At 42.0% G+C, this 25,514-nt stretch overlaps 2 protein-coding genes across 4 annotated transcripts in view; one reads left to right on the forward strand and one right to left on the reverse strand.

The window, feature by feature from the left end:
- LOC136690772 (inhibitory synaptic factor 2A) overlaps positions 1-7,206 on the forward strand; it is a 34,154-nt gene extending 26,948 nt beyond the window's left edge. Inside the window, exon 4 of the mRNA XM_066662747.1 lies at positions 7,011-7,206. Within this exon, the coding sequence (XP_066518844.1) occupies positions 7,011-7,194 (184 nt within the window). The 3' untranslated portion in view covers positions 7,195-7,206. The remainder of the gene's footprint in view (positions 1-7,010) is intronic.
- Positions 1-25,514, reverse strand: part of dock1 (dedicator of cytokinesis 1) — a 258,525-nt gene that overhangs the window by 135,634 nt on the left and 97,377 nt on the right. For all 3 annotated transcript variants that reach the window (XM_066662743.1, XM_066662745.1, XM_066662746.1), the window contains 2 exons: positions 17,972-18,099; positions 14,481-14,576 (listed from right to left, as the gene is read on the reverse strand). In XM_066662743.1, the coding sequence (XP_066518840.1) occupies positions 14,481-14,576; positions 17,972-18,099 (224 nt within the window). The remainder of the gene's footprint in view (positions 1-14,480; positions 14,577-17,971; positions 18,100-25,514) is intronic.

A 25,514-nucleotide genomic window follows, 5' to 3' on the forward strand; every position in this document is an offset into this window, starting at 1 on the left:
AGCCTTCTCAAAAAAGTACAGAGTGGCTGAAATCACTCTCTCTCTCTCTGAGAGAAACCTTTCATGGTGTTCCTCTGCTCACAGAATTCTTATAATCTGTTCCATCACCGGCGGCATGGTGGGGCAGCAGGTAGGTGTCGCAGTCACACAGCTCCAGGGGCCTGGAGGTTGTGGGTTCGATTCCCGCTCCGGGTGACTGTCTGTGAGGAGTGTGGTGTGTTCTCTCTGTGTCTGTGTGGGTTTCCTCCGGGTGACTGTCTGTGAGGAGTGTGGTGTGTTCTCTCTGTGTCCGCGTGGGTTTCCTCCGGGTGACTGTCTGTGAGGAGTGTGGTGTGTTCTCCCCGTGTCTGCGTGGGTTTCCTCCGGGTGACTGTCTGTGAGGAGTGTGGTGTGTTCTCCCCGTGTCCGCGTGGGTTTCCTCCGGGTGACTGTCTGTGAGGAGTGTGGTGTGTTCTCCCCGTGTCCGCGTGGGTTTCCTCCGGGTGACTGTCTGTGAGGAGTGTGGTGTGTTCTCCCCGTGTCCGCGTGGGTTTCCTCCGGGTGACTGTCTGTGAGGAGTGTGGTGTGTTCTCCCCGTGTCCGCGTGGGTTTCCTCCGGGTGACTGTCTGTGAGGAGTGTGGTGTGTTCTCCCCGTGTCCGCGTGGGTTTCCTCCGGGTGACTGTCTGTGAGGAGTGTGGTGTGTTCTCCCCGTGTCTGCGTGGGTTTCCTCCGGGTGGATTGGCGTTGGTAGGTGGATTGGCGACTCCAAAGTGTCCGTAGGTGTGAGTGTGTGAGTGAATGTGTGTGTGTGTCTGTGTTGCCCTGTGAAGGAGTGGCGCCCCCTCCAGGGTGTATTCCTGCCTTGCGCCCAATGATTCCAGGTAGGCTCTGGATCCACCGCGACCCTGAATTGGATCACCTACATCACAACGAAGAAGCAGTACAATTTTAGTAATATCTGCCTGTTTGGAAGAGCAAATAGAAATATGGTAAAAAATACAAGGATACAGATATTTATTTAATAATTGATGACGACTAACACACAACTGTTAGTGTCTCTGTCACACAGCTTCAGGGTCCTGGGAGATGGACTGTGAGGTCTGTGAGGAGTTTGGTGCGTTCTCTCTTTGTTTGTATGCGTTTTCTCTGGGTGCTCAGGTTTACTTCCACATGTTGGTAGATGACTGGCTATGTGAAATTGCACACTGATGTGACTGTGCTGTGCCCTGTGATGTACTTAAGCCCTGTCCATTGTTTGCTTCTTGTGCCCAATGATTCCAGGTGGGCTCTGGACGCACGGCAACCCTGAACATGATGAAGCCATCACAGAAAATTAAAAAAAATGAATGAATGTAAATAGGCTCCCATGTGATGCCTTAACGGTTTGAGGCTGGGAGCCCTAGAGACTGCAATAGGCCTTGCTCTGTGGAAGGGTAGAATGGCTCAGCTAGTGTCGGAATCTGTCAGCTGATGTGACCTAGGCTGTTTGCGTTCCTTTCCAGCGCAGTTAGCCGTTTAGTGGCCTGCGTTAGCGCAAGTTTAAAAAAATAAATAGTGTGTTGGCCTCAGGTGTTTTGGAGGAAACACGTGTTTGCTCCTTATCCTCCTGAGGCTGGTTGTAGAGTGGGCAATTTGGGTGACTCACTGATGGGTGGAACAGGAGACTACAAATAAACCAACAAAAAAAAAAGCATGATGACATTCAGTCGGTCTGTATTCAGGTACTGACAATCCACAATATGCTCAGAAATGCGTACCGTCACATTGTTATAAATCAATATAAAAGTATCATCCTATTACCCAGCCTTAGTTATTAGTTTTTTTTTTAATTCTGTGACAGAATGAAATATAAATATAAAAAGTTCTTAAAGACAAGAATAATTTTGCATACATCAACGTTAAAATAATTAGCTTTGCACACGTAGAAAGACACTTCAAAAGAGGAAACAATCACTGATTTCCAATAAAGGAACCCAAGCATGATTCAAAAAGGAATAATAAAATTAATAGAAGATCAAAGTTTCCAACTAATGTAAACATGGAGAAGCAGAGGTCCACTGACAATAGGCTTGTCTGAGATCTTACGCAGGCGAAAACAATTATCCAAAGCCTTAGAACCCCTTAACCACTGTGTGTGTCTGTTGCCATGTATTAAACGAAACTGAGAGCACAGGGCAAGAACAATAACAAGCTTACGGGAGGAGAAAGCAGAGGAGGATCAAACTTCTCCTCTCCCTCTGAAAAAAAAAAACCAAAACACAATGCCACATGAAAGCGAGCCGTACTAAGCCGCTCTTCTAACTCCTCGATGAAGGCAATGAGAAGGGATGCGCAGGCCTATCAAAAGCTTTGCTTCTAATTAGTGGCTTAGAAACAGCAAAATATATCGAGGCCTGTTTCTTTTGACAATAGTTGTGGGTGTGTGAGGCGGGAGATCAAACAATTGTCTGGAAGAGCAAGGGAAAGGAACTCAGGTCTGGAAAAACCAAGCAGTGAAACGGAGGGGTCCAGAGAGACGAAGGCGCTGGCTCTTCCGAGTGCTCCGAGCCGTCGGCTTCGGATCTCCACTGTGAGATGCTAATGAAATATTGACTCTTTCTGGCCTGACGCTTCACGGATGTTCTCCAGTTTATTTGGCACGGGCACGCATTAGGTCTGGAAATGAATGCTAAAAACATTTTTTTCTGACACAAGACTGGAAAGCAAAATGAGTTCTGCCTGGGGCTAAATGATATGGACAACATTCCCGTATTCCAATCACACCGCTACATATTGCAAATGTCACATGATTTGCAATATACTGAAATAAATATTTATGATGAAGTAATATTTATTTATTTGGATCAAAATACTGAGTTACAGGAACACTTTCCTTGATTCTTCAAAACACCAATATATCTGTAGTTATAACTAGTGGAGCTGCTCATAGCACAGGGCAAAGAACGCTTGCAAAGACACTATCAGCAAATTATAAATAGTGTAACCTCAGGTCTGATTCAGGCATCAAAACATCCAGCCATCCATTATCAGTAACCGATTATCCAATTCAGGGTCCAGAGCCTACCTGGAATCATTGGGCGCAAGGCGGGAATACACCCTGGAGGGTACGCCAGTCCTTCACAGGGCAACACAGACACACACACATTCACTCACACACTCACACTTTAGAGTCGCCAATCCAGCTACCAATGTGTGTTTTTGGACTGTGGGAGGAAACCGGAGCAGCTGGAGGAAACCCACGCAGACACAGGGAGAACACACCACACTCCTCACAGACAGTCACCCGGAGGAAACCCACGGAGACACGGAGAACACACCACACTCCTCACAGACAGTCACCCGGAGGAAACACACGCAGACACAGGGAGAACACACCACACTCCTCACAGACAGTCACCCGGAGGAAACCCACGCAGACACAGAGAGAACACACCACACTCCTCAGACAGTCACCAGGAGGAAACACACGCAGACACAGGGAGAACACACCACACTCCTCACAGACAGTGACCCGGAGGAAACCCACGCAGACACAGGGAGAACACACCACACTCCTCACAGACAGTCACCCGGAGGAAACCCACACAGACACAGGGAGAACACACCACACTCCTCAGACAGTCACCCGGAGGAAACACACGCAGACACAGGGAGAACACACCACACTCCTCACAGACAGTCACCCGGAGGAAACCCACGCAGACACAGAGAGAACACACCACACTCCTCAGACAGTCACCAGGAGGAAACACACGCAGACACAGGGAGAACACACCACACTCCTCACAGACAGTGACCCGGAGGAAACCCACGCAGACACAGGGAGAACACACCACACTCCTCACAGACAGTCACCCGGAGGAAACCCACGCAGACACAGGGAGAACACACCACACTCCTCAGACAGTCACCCGGAGGAAACCCACGCAGACACAGAGAGAACACACCACACTCCTCAGACAGTCACCCGGAGGAAACACACGCAGACACAGGGAGAACACACCACACTCCTCACAGACAGTCACCCGGAGGAAACCCACGCAGACACAGAGAGAACACACCACACTCCTCAGACAGTCACCAGGAGGAAACACACGCAGACACAGGGAGAACACACCACACTCCTCACAGACAGTGACCCGGAGGAAACCCACGCAGACACAGGGAGAACACACCACACTCCTCACAGACAGTCACCCGGAGGAAACCCACGCAGACACAGGGAGAACACACCACACTCCTCACAGACAATCACCCGGAGGAAAAGCATCAAAACAATTGCTCTAAATAATTAGCAACGTCTGTGATCTCTAATCTAACAAACCAAATTCCACCCTTAATACAATTATCATCAAGCTGAGATGTGTTAAAAATGAGCAATAAACAAAACAAAAAGTCCTCATCATGCAGTCCCCCAGAGGAAAGGCCCCCTGATATTTAACAAAGAGTAATGTGTAGTTTTGTTTTCTGAGCAGATCCCATTGCACAATATTCTATATTTCTAACAGTCATCACTGGTTAAGTCTTTTGTTACAAATGTTTGCAAAAAACATACAATTTTTATTCAAGATTATGATTCATTTATGATTAGAAGGTGCTTTAAACATTTAGTTTTAAGAAAACCACAGTATATACTCTTGCTTGGAAATTGTGCACTCACGCAGCGGAAATCAAGCAGTGACAGAAGTGGCAGGAAAAGCGTTTACTGGCAAGATAAATACTGGATCCTGGCCAATTAAACCTCTATTTTGGCAGTGACAAATCTTGTAGCTGAAAGTCACTGGCTATTTATTAAAGAGACCTTGTGTGTAGAGAAATACTAAAAGGTAATAGACTCTTATTTTTACGTCATGTACTTAGAAGATTGAAGATTCCCAGTGAATTAAATTATTTATAGTTACGAAGTGTATCACCATACGGGTCAAAATTTAATACAGATGCTATAAGGCTTTGGCCTGGGTCATTAGATCCAGTAGGAACCCAGACAGCAAATTTACCTATCGCTGGAAAGATGACGATATGGTATGACGATATTGCTCCAGTGCAGCAATCAGCCGAGTGCGTTATCTGAACTGTGCCATTTGACCACAGCTGGAGGCCATGCTTTGACCGGGACATCACAGTCCCTGTCCCATCACTTTGTAGTTTACCAAGTTTTTTTTTGTGTGTGTGTGTGTGTGTGTGTGTGTGTGTGTGGCAGAGCTGAATACCTGCCATTCTCCTCAGAAAATGTTGAATATGTAGCAGGATTTTAGGGGGTATGTCATTTTTTCACTAATCTAGAAGGACACCACCATTACCATGTTTTTCTCTGAGGAGAGCGCTACAGAAATGTGACAGATGGACCGAACAGCATTTGAAGGTGAAGGACAAACTGCTCCGGCCTGCATTTGTCAAAGACCATAAAGGATTAAAGACTTCTAGAACAAAGAAAGCCAGGCCGAGTCTAAGAGATACACAGCTATAATGTAGCCATCATCATCACTTATACTGCAGCACTGTGTGAGCAGCTTAAAGATGTGGCTTCTGACACCCACTCTAGCCTTATCCAGATAAATATCAGTGATTTGCCTTCTCTCCCTCCCTCCCTCTCACATGCTCCCACTCCCCCTCCCTCTCTATGCAGTAGCGAGTTTAAGACAGAATTGATAAGGGCATAATTACATGGGTCTGCGCTGTGATTAATTTGTTAATAGCAGCGTTGCCTTCGGCCTTTCAGGAAAGACCCATCTCGTACACACAAACCGCCGGGTGCTAAATAGAGCAGCCATATCTCAGTTTTCGTTTTCTGAAACGTACAGGAACCCTTGGTGAATCTAGCGTTCCAGTCAAATATTTTTGTTCCAGCGTTTGTCACGCTGCAGAGTTCAATATTTTGAAGAGCGGGAGATGTTCGTATGTAAGAAGTGCAGTCAGCATCTTTTCTGAGCCGAGGTGCACAGCACCTTGTGTATTTTTAATAGGGCTTTTCCACAACTCATCTTACGAAGTGCCAAGAAGAAGAAGAGGAATTTAAACTTGGTCGAACGTAAAAGTGGTGCACTGCTTTTTCATCCTCTTCAGCTGGAAAGGGCCTGTAAAAGAACATTTATTTTGCATTTGAAAAAGAAGTCCTGTGAGATCCGTGTCTAAAATAAACTCAGCTGCTCATGAATTGCCCGGCTCCTAAAATATATTGGAGGGGGATTTGGGGTATAGAGTGTTAAAAGGCATTCTGCCACCACTCACCTGAAGGTGCTGTCAGAACGTGAAGAATATGACTCTGTAACTACTCAACAGCACACGGACGTTATTCCCCACCAGGCCGAGCCATGGCCGTTAACTAGACTTTTAAGAAAGGCTGCTGCTAACTCAGTGAAACTGCCCTCTGGCATTAAACGGCTTTCTTCCTTTATTTAAGGAAAATACTAAAATGATGGAGCTCAAACAGGGCGGGAGTCACACAGCTCCAGGGACCTGGAGGTTGTGGGTTCGAGTCCCGCTCCGGGTGACTGTCTGTGAGGAGTGTGGTGTGTTCTCCCTGTGTCTGCGTGGGTTTCCTCCAGGCGAGTGTCGGTGAGGAGTGTGGCGTGTTCTCCCTGTGTCCGCGTGGGTTTCCTCCGGGTGACTGTCTGTGAGGAGTGTGGTGTGTTCTCCCTGTGGGTTTCCTCTGGGTGCTCCGGTTTCCTCCCACAGTCCAAAAACACACGTTGATAGGTGGATTGGCGACTCAAAAGTGTCTGTAGATGTGAGTGTGTGAGTGAATGTGTGTGTGTTTCCCTGTGAAGGACTGGTGCCCCCTCCAGGGTGTATTCCTGCCGTGCGCCTAATGATTCCAGGTAGGCTCTGGACCCACCGCGACCCTGAACTGGAAAAACGGTTACAGATAATGAATGAATGGAGCTCAAACGGCACAAACAAATCAACGTATACATCACGTAGCAGGCAGACCAGTGGTTCTCAAACGTTTTAGACCAGTTCCCACCCATTGTCAAACTAAACCTCCAAGTACATGTGTCCCCTGTGTAATCTATTTCTGTTTCTCTGCAGTGTGGAGCTGGACTTTAAGCAGCAGGAAGATAAGCTGCAGCCACTGATGAAGAGGCTGTGTTCAGCAGAGGACTCTCCCTTTCCTTCACTGCCTTACCCCCAGGAGGCCTACACCTCCACCCCGAAACGCAAGGCCAAAGCAGAGGCCAAGAAACACGCCCGCTGGAAACTCTGGTTCTTATGAGAGAACACACACACACACTCCATTCTCTCCGTCTCCATTCTTCTTTCCTCTGTCTGGAGTTTCATCATTACGTCATTCTCCTGGTCACAGTTTAACGAGTGAAATAAAGAAAAAAAATTATTCTACATTATGGATCCTGGACACCGAATCCTGCAGTGAAAACCCACAGCTCGCTTTGAAATAAAATAAAAACAGAACAAAATGGATCCTACAGGGGCTGTGACCCCCAAATATATTTTTGGACAATTGTTTTCCCCCAGAGTGTGAACCCTCCCCTCATTTGTAAATCATCAAAGTGAGAAATAAGATTGGATTAACCTGCTTTACCCCACTCATCTAACATTTATATATGTGCAAATCTACAGATTATATATATATTTTTTCCCTCTTTTTTTTGCACATCTCCGGATTAATACATTTCTATTTACTGACAGGGCATCAGCACACCACCCCTTTCTTTTGTTTACTGTTTATTTATGTTTGCTTGTTTTTTTGGGGGTGTTTTTCTGTCTCATGGAAAGGACAATAAAGAAAAAAAACAGCAAGCAAGCTCTACACATTTGGACCGAAAATCATACTCATCTTCAAGGACATCTACGTGACTGGAGTCTCAACATTAAGTCAAAGCACAAAAACACTCAATAGATACTGTTATAGACGGCAAAGTGGACGGCGGAATGGAATGTAGAAATGGACTTTTAGGGGGGAAAAAAATTAAATAAAAAAAAAAAAAGGAAAAGGACACATTCTTGTTGGGAATACAAGAAAAAAAAAGTTTCACAATTATGACGTTTCTATATAAGCTCAAGTTTGTGATCTACACGTCTACTAACTTTGAAATACTAATTTAAGGGGGAAAATGAACACAACTTATTTTTCTATATTCTTAATATCAAGCATTAAATTCAGATTTTCTAATATAACCTGTATGAACTTCCTTCACTGTTTACTGGAATATTAAAATGCTCAAAAGTGGAAAGAGACGGAGAAGGTTATTCCTGAAGAAAGATGAATACTCCATTCTGTGAAAGATCTGTTGGACAAAGCAAAGATGTTCCCTGAGGATTAAGGAAAGGAACTCCATGTGCTTTTCTTCGCAGTAAATAATCTTGCATTTTCAACATGTTCAGCAGCCGTTATGTTTAAGTATTAAGACAATACACAATAAGACACTTCAACATGCTCGCATTAGTCAAAAGGATGCGATGATGCACATTCATCTCTCCTCTACTTGTCCCACAGAGAATCAACCCTTAATGCAACCTATGTCCTCTAAAATATAATCAGCTCCCACTCCATTTCTTCCAGGAAAACATACACACACATTTCTAATTTTTTAAATATATAATATTCATCTTATGTAACTTCTTAATAATGTTACAGAATAACGATCAAAATTAGCGTGGAAGCTAGCATTCTAGGAGGCAACGAGAATCTAATCAGGGCTAATTCCAACTCCAGACACCAGGCGAATATCCTTTACAGAGCCACATAAAAACATCTGGGCATTGTGAATATGGTGTTACTGAAGCCAAAACCTACGCCAGACAGAGGAAGGAAGCATGAGCCAAAGTTTTTACCAAGGGCAAGCCCACCCAACCTCCTGGAATAGTTGACCTTAGCAGGTCGTCGGATCTCGCCTTCTCACCTTCGTCCGTTTCCGTCAGCTAGATTATACAACTTTCCCCCATCTTATGTCACTGTTTATCTTGTATATCAAAGGATTTGATTTTCGAATAGTCCTACTGTAGCGTGAAGAGAGATCTAGATGTTATCTGTACCTTAAAGAAGTGCAATTGATTCACTATGTGCAATATGTGCATTTTCTACTGTTTTTAAAATCAAACAATTTAATATACAAAATAAAACCTGGGAAATAAAAACAACAACTTTTTCATCTGAATACTTTGGCCATGAGAAAATTCAGCATTCAGACTAAATGATGACAATGTCTGCTTAAATATCAAACTAGGTATATTTTATTTTTATATTTTTTTGTTGTTGTATTTTATAATGTTTGTTTTTGTTGTATTTTTATCTGCACTGAGAAAATCCAAGTTTCTACCCAAACCTGAACACTCTCTGACTCAGAGACAAGCCAGAGGCAACACAATAATGATTATTTATGGGTGCTTTCATGACTAACACACACACGACTTCCACTACACACACACACACTGACAGAAAGTGAACAGTAAACGGTGAAAGGAATTTACATTATATTTGCCTTTAGTTTTTACTTTGCTTCTTGTTTTAATAATAATTTTATTACAGATAAAACAAGATTCAAGAATAAAATCAACAAAGATAAATAACTTTTTTTTATGTCCTTCACAAAGGCTAAGCAGCAGCTCTATGAAAGTGTCAAACAAATAAATACAGTGGAATGTGAGTTCCTAACTTGTGTTTATTGATAGTCAGAAAACATGTTATTTCTTACTAATTCAAGGAATAAGGTTTAAAAGACCGTTGCCCCCCCCCCCCCAACGGTGTTCGGAAACTCTAATAGGCGTCTTGCCTGTGACTTAGATGGTGGACAACACTCTAGAAGCTGCACTTAATTTAATGCAAAATGACAAAAAGGTGTGTTGGTTTTGTGCGCCTGTTTTAGTTGGTGTTAGTTAACGTTAGCTTGACTCGCTAAACTCGGTGGCTCAGATTATACTCGGCTACGTAGCTGCATTACGGAGGTTCATAGTGTCGGATGAATTCGAGTTCGACTTTGATCATATTTACAAGAATAACGGTACCTCTAAATTTGAGTTTAGCTTATTGCTAGGCTATTGTCATGAATAATGTTGGTTATTTAGCTAGATACTGTCATAACAGTCAGTCATAACGGTGTTTTACCGCGGCGTTGTTCAGCTGTTGTCCTCCAGTGACGTCACGGTTGCGTTCAAGAATTTCCGTAGCGAGCTCGAGTTTTTCCGTCAATTTAATAAAATTGTCAGTTTTAAAGCAAATTAAGCTGCTATTTTCATTTTAGTTCATACTTATATATGTCAGTAACTAAAATAACGTGAAATATTCATGGAGGTCCATTAAGTGGTGCTTAGCCTTTAACTTAAATTTCAAAAATTAAATCTCCAGGATTGTTCGATGCATAGTGTAAAAGATTTTGCCTCAAGTTCCATGTCCAAAGAAAAAAAATATAATAAATGACAGGCTTATCATAGAAAGCCTAGGTCTGGAAAGTTAATCTAAAGCATAGTACAATATGATCAGTCAGCATAACTCAAAGCATTTCCATATAACCTGCACTGACGGTGCCAGATTTCAGATGTATTATAAAAATACACCTAGAAACATGTCTTCCTGTGCAGTTTCCTGAATATGTGCAACATATACTGCATTGACTGCATTTTTCACTGTCAGCCATTTTAAGGAAATCTCTGATAACTCTCTATTGTTGAGAAACTGAAGATGCTGAACATTCAAAACCTACATAGAACGTTAAAGTCAGAAAAGTCTCAAAAATAGGAGGAGTAAAGTGAAACAAATGGCACATAAAAACGTGAACGACAAAGTGAAGAAAAGAAAGAACAAAAAGAAATCATAGGCATATTTATTAAAAAAAAAAAATTATTACTTCTAGTGAGTCCATTGTTTAAATTTATATAAAAAAAACTGAGCAAAACCAATCAGCAGAGGAGCAAACAGTGCCATGCATTGCTATGGAAATCGAATGATTTGCAGAAAAACCTCATCCATGAAGGTCCGGTAATGTGAAAAGCACTACAGGGAGAGTGCAAAAAGGTTAAAGCACATCAACTGTAGATTCGAATCTGCATGCAGAACACACGCTGAGTGTGTGTGACCGGAATTCTGCACTCTATAGCAGAAGCCAAACAGGGAACCTTAATGCATAAATCTGAATCTGAGGGCTGACGAGCAAGGACATTGTGGAAAGGAGGTATGCCGAGAAATGCTGCATTATACACACTTAACCAAGAATACTGTGTGTGTGTGTGCACAAATATAAATATATATACACTCTCACACATTTAAATACTGGTAAGCAAAATCCAACCACACCTGCACTATCTCCGGCAAAGGGGCGTTAAATATTGAAACAGTTCTTATTGCTATTAAATAAAGATGGAATGCTTTAAACGTTTAAGGACAGCAGGACTATTCTTTATGCCTCTCGTCTGCCACAGCTTGCACAGCTCGCATTCGTTTTCCACTTATAGGGAAGGATTTACGGCAAAGCCTTGGAGAGCAGGGGTCAGCGGAGAGAACATGCAGCAGAACAGCTCTCTAGAGGAGTGAGAGGTGCATTATATGATCCTTACATTAGGATTTCTGCAGCTAGGATTTAGAGCGAGTCGTAAGAGGAGATGTCTACATTGCTGCTATCACTGAATGCATTAGCTATAGCATGAACCAGAGGGAGAAATGGAGAGAGATGGAGATAAGACAAAAGGAGAGGAAGAGAATGAGAAATTAACACACAAGGTTGGTGTCGCTGTAACAGTCAAGGACAGCGGGAGCAGCAGGAGGGGAGCGTTTGATCACGTGGCTAACAGCTCATGAGTTAAACCGTTAGGTCAGCGTTACTCACCTTACACAAGATCCAGCGCCAGCCGGCAGATATTACTCAAAACAAGGAATTTCTTTAGCAAATAATAAGTGGTGGCACTATACAAGACGATAACATACATTTCTGTTAACTTTACGTTGAGCTCGGAGTCCTAACGACAGAAGTCATAAGTCATGCTCCATGTTACTGCTCAGTGAAGCATCACAACGATCTCGAAGCTGTAACATTAAGGTAAAAACACTAACTATTGTCCTTTTAACGGAATCTACTCAGGGAAACTATGTTATCCACTTTTCTATCAAGCAGCACTCATCAGTTAGAACCCAAGCCAAACTAAAAGCAACATGGGATTCGGGCAGAGCTTTTAAACAATCATTATCTGGGTCTTTTAAAAGCTTATCTTAGACAAAGGAAAGGGCAAATACAACGCAGATTGTATATACTTCAAACAAAGAAGACAAACAATAGTTATAGGGCCTCAATTTTGCCTGCTTTAATAAGATATTCCTTACTGTAATATGTTACGTTTTCATGTGTCAGACTGCACAGACACACAGAGGCTATCTGGATGTGTTTGGGTCTGTAAACTAAACTATACACTCGGCTCTGTCATCATCTACAAGTTATGCAAAAAAAAAAAAAAAGTGAGCGCCTTTCTGAACTCACTGATGAAATTTCTAATTGTAGGACCATTTGCACGCACCATCACAGGCAATTCATCCTTTGAAATGGGCAATAACATAGCGATATAAGCAACAAGGGAGTTCATTTCTCACACTACAAATAACTGTAACCAAACAGCACTCTGTGGACATGCATCTCTCTCTTTATTATCTGGCGATGTGTTCTTTCAGGACGTTCTCAAACACTTGGGCAAATTGTCATGGCAACAGCTGCTACTTTCAGTGAGGAAATTGGTACGTTGTTTATTGGTCAGTCTGTAAAATATGACTCAGGACACCTTTACGTACAGCTATAGCACTTAGGTCATATGATGAACATCCTATGGTGTAATATTGTCGTATATTAATATAGTAATATTATCGCCATACCGTATTTATTCATTCATTCATTCATTCATTATCTGTAACCCTTACCCAGGTCAGGGTCGTGTTGGGTCCAGAGCCTACCTGGAATCATTAGGCGCACCCTGGATACACCCTGGAGGGGGTGCCAGTCCTTCACAGGGCAACACACACATTCACTCACACCTACGGACACGTTGGAGTCGCCAATCCACCTACCAACGTGTTTTTGGACTGCGGGAGGAAACCGGAGCACCCGGAGGAAACCCACACAGACACAGGGAGAACACACCACACTCCTCACAGACAGTCACCCGGAGGAAACCCACGCAGACACTGGGAGAACACACCACACTCCTCACAGACAGCGGGAATCGAACCCCCTGTATTTATTATTATTATTATTAGTAGCAGTAGTAGTATCAGGAACTACAAAGTCATGACGCTGACAAAAATACACAAAATCACTGATATTCTCAGCACTCTATTTGTTTTTCATTGTGATCTTTCACGACACAAATGTAGCACAACAAACGCATTTAACCAAGAGTTCCATAGGTTCAACATTAACATACTTTTAAGTTTACGATGTAGTAAACCATAATTAAATTAACCCTTTCAAACCTCAAAAATATTTTTGAATGTAACTTGATATTTACACAATTTGCTAATTATCTTCTGCTGTGATAAACCTTTTCACCGATACCATAATACCTTAATTGACTGAATATTTTAAGCTGAAAACAAATGATTATGGCGCTATATATTGCTACTTAGCTGTAAAGAGTTTCTTCACACTTCAGTATCTGCAGTACATCTTGTGTTCTGAAGTAATAATAAATAAATGTTCTCAAATAAAGGCTGAACATACAGACTCACTTTTGCTATATCAACAGCTACAACAGTGGAAGCCTTTAGAGGGCAAGTACAGTTGATGGAAAAGCCATCTGAAGCAATAAAGCAGCAGAAGGGCAGATAGAGACAGCTCCAGGTCTGAGCAGGTCTTTTTAAGAAAGCCACAATAAACTACGCATCTGTTTACAAATTTAGAAGCCCCACAAAAAGAAATCTAAAGCACTACATGGATAATCAAACACACACAGACTCTCACTTTCAGAGGCCAACAAAATAAATGAATAAAACATGGAATACAGGCTAGGAAAGGAAAAAGAAGCTTGAACGCTAAAAACTCAGTGTGTATCCAACTCTTCAGCAAGCCTCACATTAAGGTTAATTAAAGAGGCCAGCAGTTTCACAGGCAATAAGGCAAACGCTTATATAAGTGAGTGCAGTCTAAATATCCTTCCTGAAAACGTGAGAGCAAACGAAAGTGTGTGTGTGTGTGTGTTGGACAGAAACAGAGAAGAGAGGGAGAATGAGAGTGCATTTCTGCAGTGAATTATTTGTATAGTAATTGACATGAGACTGCAGTAGAGAAGGGGACTAGAGTTCAGCTAACAATAACAGATTGATCATTCTATGCAGTGTGTGCAGTTCATATCCACAGAAATACAATAAAAAGACAGCCAAAGGACTGTACTCTGTGTGAATGCTGCATTATTAACCCTAGATATGGGAACTCGAGTGGTGCCTGCTTGAAGCTATGCACTGTAAAAGCTCAGCCAAATACGTACGGTGACAGTGACCCTAAAAATCATCCAACTACTCTCCATAACAAACACAGCAAGCTCATGGTGGGGATGGAATTACAGACTTACAATGAGAGGAGAGTCACGTCCCATTGAGATCACGGTTCTGTTTACGGTCCTCAACAGCTTCTCCATAATGATCTGAACATGCCACTGAGTGGGACCCTAGAAAAACACACAAGTAGGAAATAGCATTAGAAAATGGACACGGTGAAATTCTGCTTCACGTCCTACTGAAAGCAACAGAATTATAAAGTTATGCACATTTTCAAAGCCTGGTTATACTACTAACAAACAGGTCTGCCACAGATATATCTCTCAGAAAGACTTTGTGAAATCACAAACTCAGGAACAAATATGCATCTAATTTGACTAAATCTAATACTGAAGAATGTCTCAGTGTGCATTGTTTCATAGAAAAGAAAATATTTGTGAAACAATCTGGGAGAACTTTGCTGTTCCTCATTAATGAAGACACATTTTGCACAATGAACACAGTTCCCTGCAGCCTTAAAGGCTAAGCAGCAGCTCTATGAAAGTGTCAAACAAATAAATACAGTGGAATTTGAGTTCCTAACTTGTGTTTATTGATAGTCAGAAAACATGTTATTTCTTACTAATTCAAGGAATAAGGTTTAAAAGACCGATGGTCCCCCCCCCAACGGTGTTCGGAAACTCTAATAGGCGTCTTGCCTGTGACGTAGATGGTGGACAACACTCTAGAAGCTGCACTTAATTTAATGTAAAATGACGAAAAGGTGTGTTGTTTTTGGCTGCAATCATTCAATGTACAGTGGGACATCTGTGCACAAATGGCCCAAAGATCGCAAAATAAACTTGTCTTTAACTTTAAACGGGCACTTTGGAAAGGACCATCCGCTCACTCCGTTATCTGTAGCTCATTTCACTGGCGCTTTTCCAACAATATGGGCATGTAAGGACACCAACGAAAGGTGTTCAAGAGCCTCTGTAACATGGAGGTAAACAGGGTAAGGACACTCACTTCGCCTGTTTTAGTTGGTGTTAGTTAACGTTAGCTTGACTCGCTAAACTCGGTGGCTCAGATTATACTCGGCTACGTAGCTGCATTACGGAGGTTTATAGTGTCGGATGAATTCGAGTTCGACTTCGATCACATTTACAAGAATAACGGTACCTCTACATTTGAGTTTAGCTTATTGCTAGGCTATTGTCATGAATAATGTTGGTTATTTAGCTAGATACTGTCATAACAGTCAGTCATAACGGTGTTTTACCGCGGCGTTGTTCGGCTGTTGTCCACCAGTGACGTCACGGTTGCGTTCAAGAATTTCCGTAGCGAGCTCGGGTTTTTCCGTCAATTTAATAAAATTGTCAGTTTTAAAGCAAATTAAGCTGCTATTTTCATTTTAATTCATACTTATATCTGTCAGTAACTACAATAATGTGAAATATTCATGGAGGTCCATTAAATGGTGCTTAGCCTTTAATTAAACATCTATGACGAGCTTTGTTAGAAAATACCACAAGAATCAAACACTACAGCACCTGTTCAAATCGGATTTCAGCTCTTATTCTTTTAAATGCTAATGAGCCACAGCTGACACTTCGGCCTGAGTGTTCAGCAGTGAGGAGCAAGTGAGCAAGACGCTCTGGTTTTTAAGCCACTGTCACTAGGTTCTCTCTCTATTTAATCTGTAAACTTTTTTTTTCTCAATGCTTGTTGTGTATATTGTGCTCCATTTAACCGCATCTTTGTGCCCTCACGTAAACATGGGTCTAGCACTGAGACTGGAGAACTCACTCTACTTAAGAGTACAGAATTGCTTGTACTATGCCATACTTTCAGACTTAGAAAAAAATGACTAGTGGTCAGTGTGTGTGTGTTGGAAGGCACTCAATGAGGCAATCCATCAGTGGATTATTTATAATAAGCATACGGCATATACTGCATAATATCTATAGAAAAACACTGCATATAAACACAGGAGCAGGAACCAGAGTTTAGTGAAGACTGGGTTTATATGAATATTCATATAGTTATTTACTTAATTTTTTTAAAAAGGAGCACATCTTTAGGGGGCTCCTGAATGGAGTAGGTACTGGTGTTATCACTGGCAGATTACTAGCCTGTGCCCCAGCTATGCCACGAGATATCTTTGACCTGGACTTCAAGAGAGGAAAATTGATCTTGCTCTCTCTGGGTGGGCAGGATCCCCCCTTTCCACTCAATATTACTCAGCATGATGTGAGCGGTTTCAGGCATCTGTAAGCTGACAACAGAACGGGTGGTTAGCATTCTTCTCAAAGCATTTTAAACTGCCATGTTAGCAGCAGTTGATATGGTAGAACAAACATGTACCGGCCTTCACCCTCCATGATTTGCAGATTTGAGCTGTGGGCAAGACCTAGAGCCCGACTAAAATAACAAAAAACCTTTTTATTTCAAATAGTCAAAGAATGTTTTGTCACCCGTGGTAAGCGTGGTTGTATAGTCGTACAACACAAAATGATGAAAATTCCTCTCCAAAACACAGAGTAAAAACAACTGTGTGGAAAGCTGTTACTTCTTTTTCGGGATCTAGACAGAGGAGTGTGAAGTTAGAATTTGGTGTATGTCTCAGCAGGGAAATCCATCTAAAATGCAACTCCCGTTGGTGCATGAATTATTAAACCTGCTATTCCACAAACCTGCTTAAACCTTGAGTGTTTCAAAGCACAGAGGGAAGGAAAAAAAAAAAAAAAAAACCACACACGTCAGATACGACGTGTGTCTTACGTAATTCTCTCTCTCTTAAACACACAGACACAAAGAGGTTGAAACAAGTAAACTCAGTCAATCAGAGCACAGACAAACACACACCGCGTCAGTGTGCAAGTTCAAAGAGGCCTCATTTCTAAAAGTGTTTGCACACACAGTAGGCACCCCAATGAGGAAGATATGACTAGAGAGAGAGAGAGAGAGAGAGAAAGAGAGAGAGGTGTGTGAGAGAGAGAGAGAGAGAGAGAGAGAGATGAGAGAGAGAGAGGGAGCGAGAGAGAGAGAAGGAGAGGAGAGAGAGAAAGAGAGAGGGAGCGAGTGAGAGAGAGAAAGAGAAGGAGAGAGAGAGAGATGAAAGAGAGAGGGAGCGAGAGAGAGAGAAAGAGAGGGTGCGAGAGAGGGAGAGAGAAGGAGAGGAGAGAGAGAGAAATAGAGTGAGAGAGAGAGAGAACAGAGTATTCAAAACATAGCAAGCAAGAGAAAGTTTTAAAGAAGAAAGGAGTACACAACAGCGTACTAAACCTCAGCATATTTCATAACTCTGAGCTAAATTATGGAGCAAGTAGTCCATGAAATAATAATTTGTTTCTAATGTGCAGAGAGAGGAAGACTGGGTAATTAAATGTAGACCGGCAAACATAACCTGCAACACTGAATTTTAGTGGGAGCGAGAATGTGCGCTTGTGATTGTGTATAAATTGCCTCTATATGGAGCTGTGCAGATTGCAGCAACGTGAATGAAAACAGTTAATCTGTATGTATTAATTCAGCATTTGTGAATATTTAAAGACTGTGAAACTCAGAAGAGCTATGTACTCACCACGTCACTCCTGTATAACACCTCCAGTATGTTGCTGAGCAGCTGGCAACAAGCCTCCAGCTCCTCCTGCTGCTCCAAATGAGATTTCAACTGATCTGTCATCAGTGGCAGCAGTATCTCTCTGCAGTCTGTGAGCAAACACGCACATAATTAGTCTGGGGCCACTACTGTTGGACTGTACTGGTAAATGTAAGCACCATCTTAATTATCAGTATCTTCAGTTTGAATGATTAAATCTGACTTTGCTAGAAATCTCCACTAAAATCAACCCTTTGCTGAAGGCGGTGTTGTAATGCTAAACAAATGTACTATAAGATCATCGCAACTGACATAGTTCCATATAAATATGTATGCCATCTTATTTCAAAAAGCATCAGCTGTCACAACACCTACTTAGGGCATCAAAGCATTTAATGACGACTGCCATGAATTTACATGAACATTTACTGAAGTTTATTCTATTCTCAGGTGTCAGTTGATCAGTAAAAATGACTAAAAGCAGCATTTGGCGATGGAGACTTACATTCATTCATTCATTATCTGTAAGCGCTTATCCAGTTCAGGGTCGCGGTGGGTCCAGAGCCTACCTGGAATCATTGGGCGCAAGGCAGGAATACACCCTGGAGGGGGCGCCAGTCCTTCACAGGGCAACACACACATTCACACCTATGGACACTTTTGAGTCGCCAATTCACCTACCAACGTGTGTTTTTGGACTGTGTGAGGAAACCCACGCAGACACAGGGAGAACACACCACACTCCTCACAGACAGTCACCCGGAGGAAACCCACGCAGACACAGGGAGAACACACCACACTCCTCACAGACAGTCACCCGGAGGAAACCCATGCAGACACAGAGAGAACACATCACACTCCTCACAGACAGTCACCCGGAGGAAACCCACGCGGACACAGGGAGAACACACCACACTCCTCACAGACAGTCACCCGGAGGAAACCCACGCAGACACAGAGAGAACACACCACACTCCTCACAGACAGTCACCCGGAGTGGGAATCAAACCCACAACCTCCAGGACCCTGGAGCTGTGTGACTACAACACTACCTGCTGCGCCACTGTGCCGCCTGGAGACTTACAATAAGCTTTAAACAGTAACTGCACCTGGTAGATTCAGCTTCCTCAACTCTGAAAAACGCTCAAAAACGAGAGGGGAACATTGCACAGGTTGAGATGTATAGGTTTAGAGGTGGGGCAGGTCAGAAGAGTTTACCTTAGTGCCAGAAAATTATCAGCATCAAGCAGGAGACCTCATTGTTCCCTCCTTGCACACTTACTAGATCATTCTACATTCAGTGTTCCCTCACCTCTAGTTTAAAAATTAAGCACTGACTGAGAAACATATAAACAGAACGATCCAAAATGGGGCAAAAATACTCGCTCTAGACTTAGGACCAACGTTGATCTAAATAGTGATTATTACACTAATGCACAGACAACACTTTGGTAATCAGGAAAAATCCATTTGACATAATACACCATAGGCCTATATTTTGACAAATTTAACAATGAATAAAACTCACATCAATGATGCAATCAATAAAATGTTTTTTCTTTTTTTTTATGTTCATTACTGTCCTTCAGTTTACAAAGTAGATATATTGCTTCAGTCAAAATGACTGAGTTGCTGGAAGACAGCAAATACCCCTAAACCTCTCTAATTAAAAAAATAAATAATTAATTAAAAAAAAAAAAGTCAATAGTTCGTTTGCCTTATTTAGAGCTTAAATTTGGTCAATGAGGTATAATTCCTATATCGACTTAAACAATAAGAATAGCCACAGAAAAACTGGCAAGAACTGAAAGAAACCCGACATCACCATCAAGCAACAACCTCTTGACTTTGTCAATATTAATATTTTAAACTAACTTTAAAATTGGGTGCAATGAACTGATGGCAGCAGCCTGTAATTAACATCAGTCAGTGACAGATGTTGTAATTAATGTACAGTGGGTCCTCGACTTACCAATTTGTGACTGTAAAAAAATCGTAAACCGATTTCCGGTGTAAGTCGGAACATACGTACATACTGTACGTAAATAACATACTGTAAGCACTTATCCTACAATGCGACTGGGGTGACACCTATCCTCCTCGGTCCCGAGCCACGTAACCGTGTATTCTTCCGCCGCGCCGCACACACCAAACACGAAGTTCACGTTACGACGTTTACGACGCAAAACCACTTAAGTCAAAACAAGGCTTTATACAGTAAATGGGAGATGTGTCGTAACCACGAAACACCGTAACTTGGGACTGACGTAACCCGAGGACCTCCTGTAGTTGTCATTATTGAAAATGTGTATAAAATCATATTGTTATTGTTGTGTATAAAAAAAATTGCACAACAATTGAATTATTGCACAGCCCTAGACTTATTTGAATGTTGTTTCTATTATTTAACTCTGGTCTCAACAAAACCAATTATGTACGTATGATTTAGAGGGTTGTTACAGTTCAAAATGCTACAAAACACTAGCATAAAACACATCATTTTCTTAAGCTTTACATTTTCCTCATGTAGATACACACACAAAACGGAGAAGGAAAGCGAAACGTACAGAAAAAAAAATTCAACCTCGGCAGTGCTTTCATCCAAGCTGTACATTCTCATGTGCCGCTAATCTATCATACATTGTCTGAGAGTCAAATGTTTGCTAGCTGCCAGTAAGAGACACAGAAGGGATGTGTGACCTGCCAGTTAACCACAGAGGGATGTACATATCAAGAAAGAATAAGAACGGATGTGTGTCAATAATTCAGGAAACTGAGAGACCAGGCCGAATTCAATGTGTGTTCCTTCTTTGAAATACTAGAATGGAAAGGGGCAAAATGCACCATTCTAAAGCAAGAAGGGGGTGCAGAGAGAGAGAAAGAAGGACAGAACAAGCAAGAGACAGAAAGGGATAGCCAAGAGGAGGAGCAGGGAAAAGAGCAGGGAAGGGAGAGAGAGTGTGAGAAAGAAATAGTAAAAAAAAAAATATACTAAGGTTTAAAAGTAGAAAGAGTGTGACATTAAAACATAAGCAGCAGCAATACTCCATTACAGTCTTCACTCACTCCATATTGAGCCATTAAACATGGCAGCTCTCAAACCTGTATATTAACACTAATGTGCTTAATCACCATAACCACGGATAGCATCCAAGACGGGTGGCCTGCTATCTAAAGTCTCATATAACATTTTAGAGCAGCGAAGTCTGATCCCACCAACCTTCATCACTCTGTTTCTCCACCGTATCGTTTCATTGCAACTATTCATTTACAGGCAATAACATGTTCCACCTAACAAGGCACCCACCAGCAGCCGTCTCTTCAGCACAGACTCCTCTGTATGAACTGGGGTGCTATAATCGAAGTGCGTGACACACATAAATGGCAGGGCTTGAGGTAAGCTATGTGATGAGAAGACTGAAGTGATCTATGGGGTTATACCATATAACCACCACAGTGCAGGAGCCCTTCTTATATAAAACACATGAAAATAGCTATAGAGTCATTCAGCGTCTGAATTTATTACTGGAACACGATGATAAACGATTACAAACACTCGCTCAAACTCTCTCTCCCTCACTGGCTCAGAGCCGTTTAAAGGCTCAGTTAGAGTCTCGATTCAGAGTGTCGTACAGGACTCAGCTGACAGCCTGTTTATACTTGTTGGTTCAGTATTCTCCGAAAATACAGGTGGCAGTACACTACACAACCAGTAGAAATGGATGTAGTGCTTGGGAGCGTGGTACATGCAGTGAGCGCCAAGTTCCAAATACTTGGAGGTGCACAACCATGCGCCGCACCACCACGCTGGGCCAGCACGCAGGGGCGGAGTCGTCGCTTTTGATTGTGTCACTTTTGCTGCTCACACCCTCACGCCATGTTCAATGTGTCATGTATAAACCAAGCTTTATGCCGCTTTCTCCCTCGCTCTCCAAAACAAACCCGGTGCTGCAGTAAATAGTGCCCCTCTAGAAACCATTCATGTGAAACCTTTGATAAAAAAAAATGAACTACAACTAATAAACTTAAAATATAAAATTAAAAAGTATTTAATCCAAAGTGAATTTAATTACAAAAAGATCAAATTATCGGTCATTATGGTATTGGCTACATACGAGGTGCTAATTGTCGGTTATTATATTGTCCCAAATAATTTAAAATCTGTGCACCCCTAAGTTTAATGTATATATTTGACAGATCACATTTTAGAATCAACACAAATACATCTTTACTTGTCCACCATTCACGTTTTTTTATATTCAAGAACTTTATTATTAAATGTGCAGTTGCAACACAGAATGGAACTCTATGTTTTAAACTCATCTGAATGCTGCATTAAACAAAACTAAATTAGATACTTTTATTTACATAAATAAAAGAATAAAAGAATACTAGGCAGAAAAGTTCTAAATATTAATATGCAGTGAGCAAAGTTTCAGCTATTTCCATATTATTCAAACCTGAGCTGTGAGAGGCTACAGTCCAACACGTGCAACATAGCTTTATTCTGAGTCAATATTCTCAGCATCCTCTTAATAATAATAATAATAATAATAATAATAAAAATTATCAACTTGACTGAAAGAAACAGTCAAAAAAGTTTATGTTTGGACATTAAAAGTCAAGACCTTTTAACCCAACACACAGCCCTGTTTCCAAAAGGACTGGCTGACTTTGCAGTATTCATTGAAGATGCACCATTAAAACCATCTGCTCGGCCCGACTGCTCTGTTGACTGCAAATATAAAACAACTGGTCGTAAACACTCACTCAATTTTCAACAGAAGGCCATTTAGCAATATCTGATATACATATTTATTTGCTTTCTGAACGTATGTATATGTTTGTTAAATATATGATTATTACTTATTTTATTTTATAATAAACTGTGTGCCAATGTTGGCCCAATCACCCCAGGAAGAGTCCAGAGCCTCAGTGAGTTAGCCAGCAGAGAGTAAGTAGTGTATGTGGCAGTTATATATATACATATACACACATATACTCATATATTATCTTTAGTAGCTTTCAAATACTGTTGCCAGACCTTTCATTTATTTTCTGTGGTCATTTTAATCTCCATCCTATCCATATTTCCTTAGAAATATTGAAAAGAATAAATAATAAACCATAATTATTGAATAAACTCTGCATATAAACCAAAAACCCAAACCCCAAGCAGTGGGCAGCCACAAGAATAATTTGGGGGGGGGGGGGGGGGGGTTACCCATCCGTGGCTTCATGGTTAGAGAACTGGGCTTGGTACCGGAATGTCATATGTGAAAATAGCTCAAGCAAAACATTTCAGTAAAGTAATATAAAATAGTGCAGCAGCAACTGGTGTCCCACTTCAAGGACAGCAGTGACACACGGCGCATGTGGCAGGGCATCCAGGCCATTGCGAACTACAGGAAAACACCACCTGCCTGTGACAGTGATGCCTCCCTTCCAGATGCGCTGAACGACTTCTACGCTCGGTTTGAGACACAGAATGGCGTGGCAGCGAGGAACACCACCCCTCCTCCCAACGACCAGGTGTTGTGCCTTACAGCAACTGAGTTTACCCACGGAATGCTGCTGGACCAGACAACATTCCTGGTAGGGTGCTTAGGGAATGTGCAGACAAGCTGACAGATGTATTCACCGACATCTTCAACATATTCCTGAGCTGTGCTACCGTCCCTACATGTCTCAAGACAACCACCATCATACCCCTGCATCCTGATCGTAAAGCTGAACCTACTGGGCAAGAACACTTCTCTCTGCAACTGGATCCTGAACTGCAGCTGAGCATTGGGGCTCCCCAGGGCTGTGCGCTCAAGCCATTCATGTATGTATATGGATGGATGGATGGATGGATAGATGGAAGTTGGACAATGAAAGTGAAACACCAGGTTTTAGACCACAGTAGTTTATTAGTATGGTGTAGGGCCTCCTTTTGCGGCCGATACAGCGTCAATTCGTCTTGGGAATGACATATACAAGTCCTGCACAGTGGTCAGAGGGATTTGAAGCCATTCTTCTTGCAGGATAGTGGCCGGGTCACTACGTGATGCTGGTGGAGGAAAACGTTTCCTGACTCGCTCCTCCAAAACACCCCAAAGTGGCTCAATAATATTTAGATCTGGTGACTGTGCAGGCCATGGGAGATGTTCAACTTCACTTTCATGTTCATCAAACCAGTCTTTCACCAGTCTTGCTGTGTGTATTGGTGCATTGTCGTCCTGATACACGGCACCGCCTTCAGGACACAGTGTTTGAACCATTGGATGCACATGGTCTTACTGGTGCAGTGTGGAGTTAATGAAGATTGTCCACCAGGCTGCTCCAATTTAGCCATGACACCTCCCACACTACAATGACAGGTGTTTCAGTTTCATTGTCCAATTCCTGTATATATATATATATATTTATTTATTTTTAATAGTACACTGAAATGGTATGAAACCTGTTCTGTAAATAAACGCGCTTTGCTGCCATCTTACTTCATAGAACAGATATGAATACGAACTATAACAGACCAGGAATACACACCATCTCTCACTGTAAAGCAGAGAGGAAGGCTTTCACACCTGCATTGAGCACAAAATTCACCCTCAGACAACTTCTGAACACAGCCTTTCCCCCATAACATCGTATTTCACAGCAGAGAGAGCATGCCTTAAAAAACCTCAATCTTGAACTGCTGAGCGGTATCACACCACAAATCCCTTCCACAGAGAAGATGTTAGAGGTTTAACATTTCAAGCCACACAAACAAAACAAAACACAGACATTCCTTAAAAATATTTCTATAATGGACCACACATGCACCTATGAGCAGTGTGGCTCAAATATATGATTTTGCAGCCACTTTAAAACCACAACACGCAATTTTCACTGCTTTCCACATGTTGGTCGCTTCAGGTGCGTTCCTGTACAACACATACATATAATTGTAGACTAGTTCTAAGCTCTGCAGTAGTGCACGTCACCATATGATGTGTAAATTAAACGTAGCAGTCCCCGAATTTATATTTCTATACATTTAAATATCCAGTTAAAGCCACCGTGACTACCTCCCATTTGACTACATGTATGAGAAAAATCAAAAACAGAAACAGGTCTCATTTAAACAAACTGATTTGCCCACTGTTGGACAGAATAAAGCTCATATCCCATTTTTTATGCCAACACAACACAACCACACAACAATCTTACTTTCAGAAAGCAGTACATTCTAAAATTGCCTTCACCCACTAAACCATTTAAACACCTACCCTTTGTGTGTGTGTGAGAGAAAGAGAGAGAGAGAGAGAGAGAGAGAGAGAGAGACAGAGCACTGTGCTTTAATTAAGACAGGGCAGAAGACACAGCTATAGATAATTACAGCTGAATGATATTCATCTATTTAAACCTGCAGAGCAACCATATGTTCCTGCTGTTACGCTACATTTCACCTTGGGAAACGCAGACGCACGCGCACATGCACACACACACAGGCTCGCGAACATGCTCACAACAACACAGGTACAGCCTACGCCTCCCA

The sequence above is a fragment of the Hoplias malabaricus genome, chromosome 3 (genome assembly GCF_029633855.1).
Source record: "Hoplias malabaricus isolate fHopMal1 chromosome 3, fHopMal1.hap1, whole genome shotgun sequence".
NCBI lineage: Eukaryota > Metazoa > Chordata > Actinopteri > Characiformes > Erythrinidae > Hoplias > Hoplias malabaricus.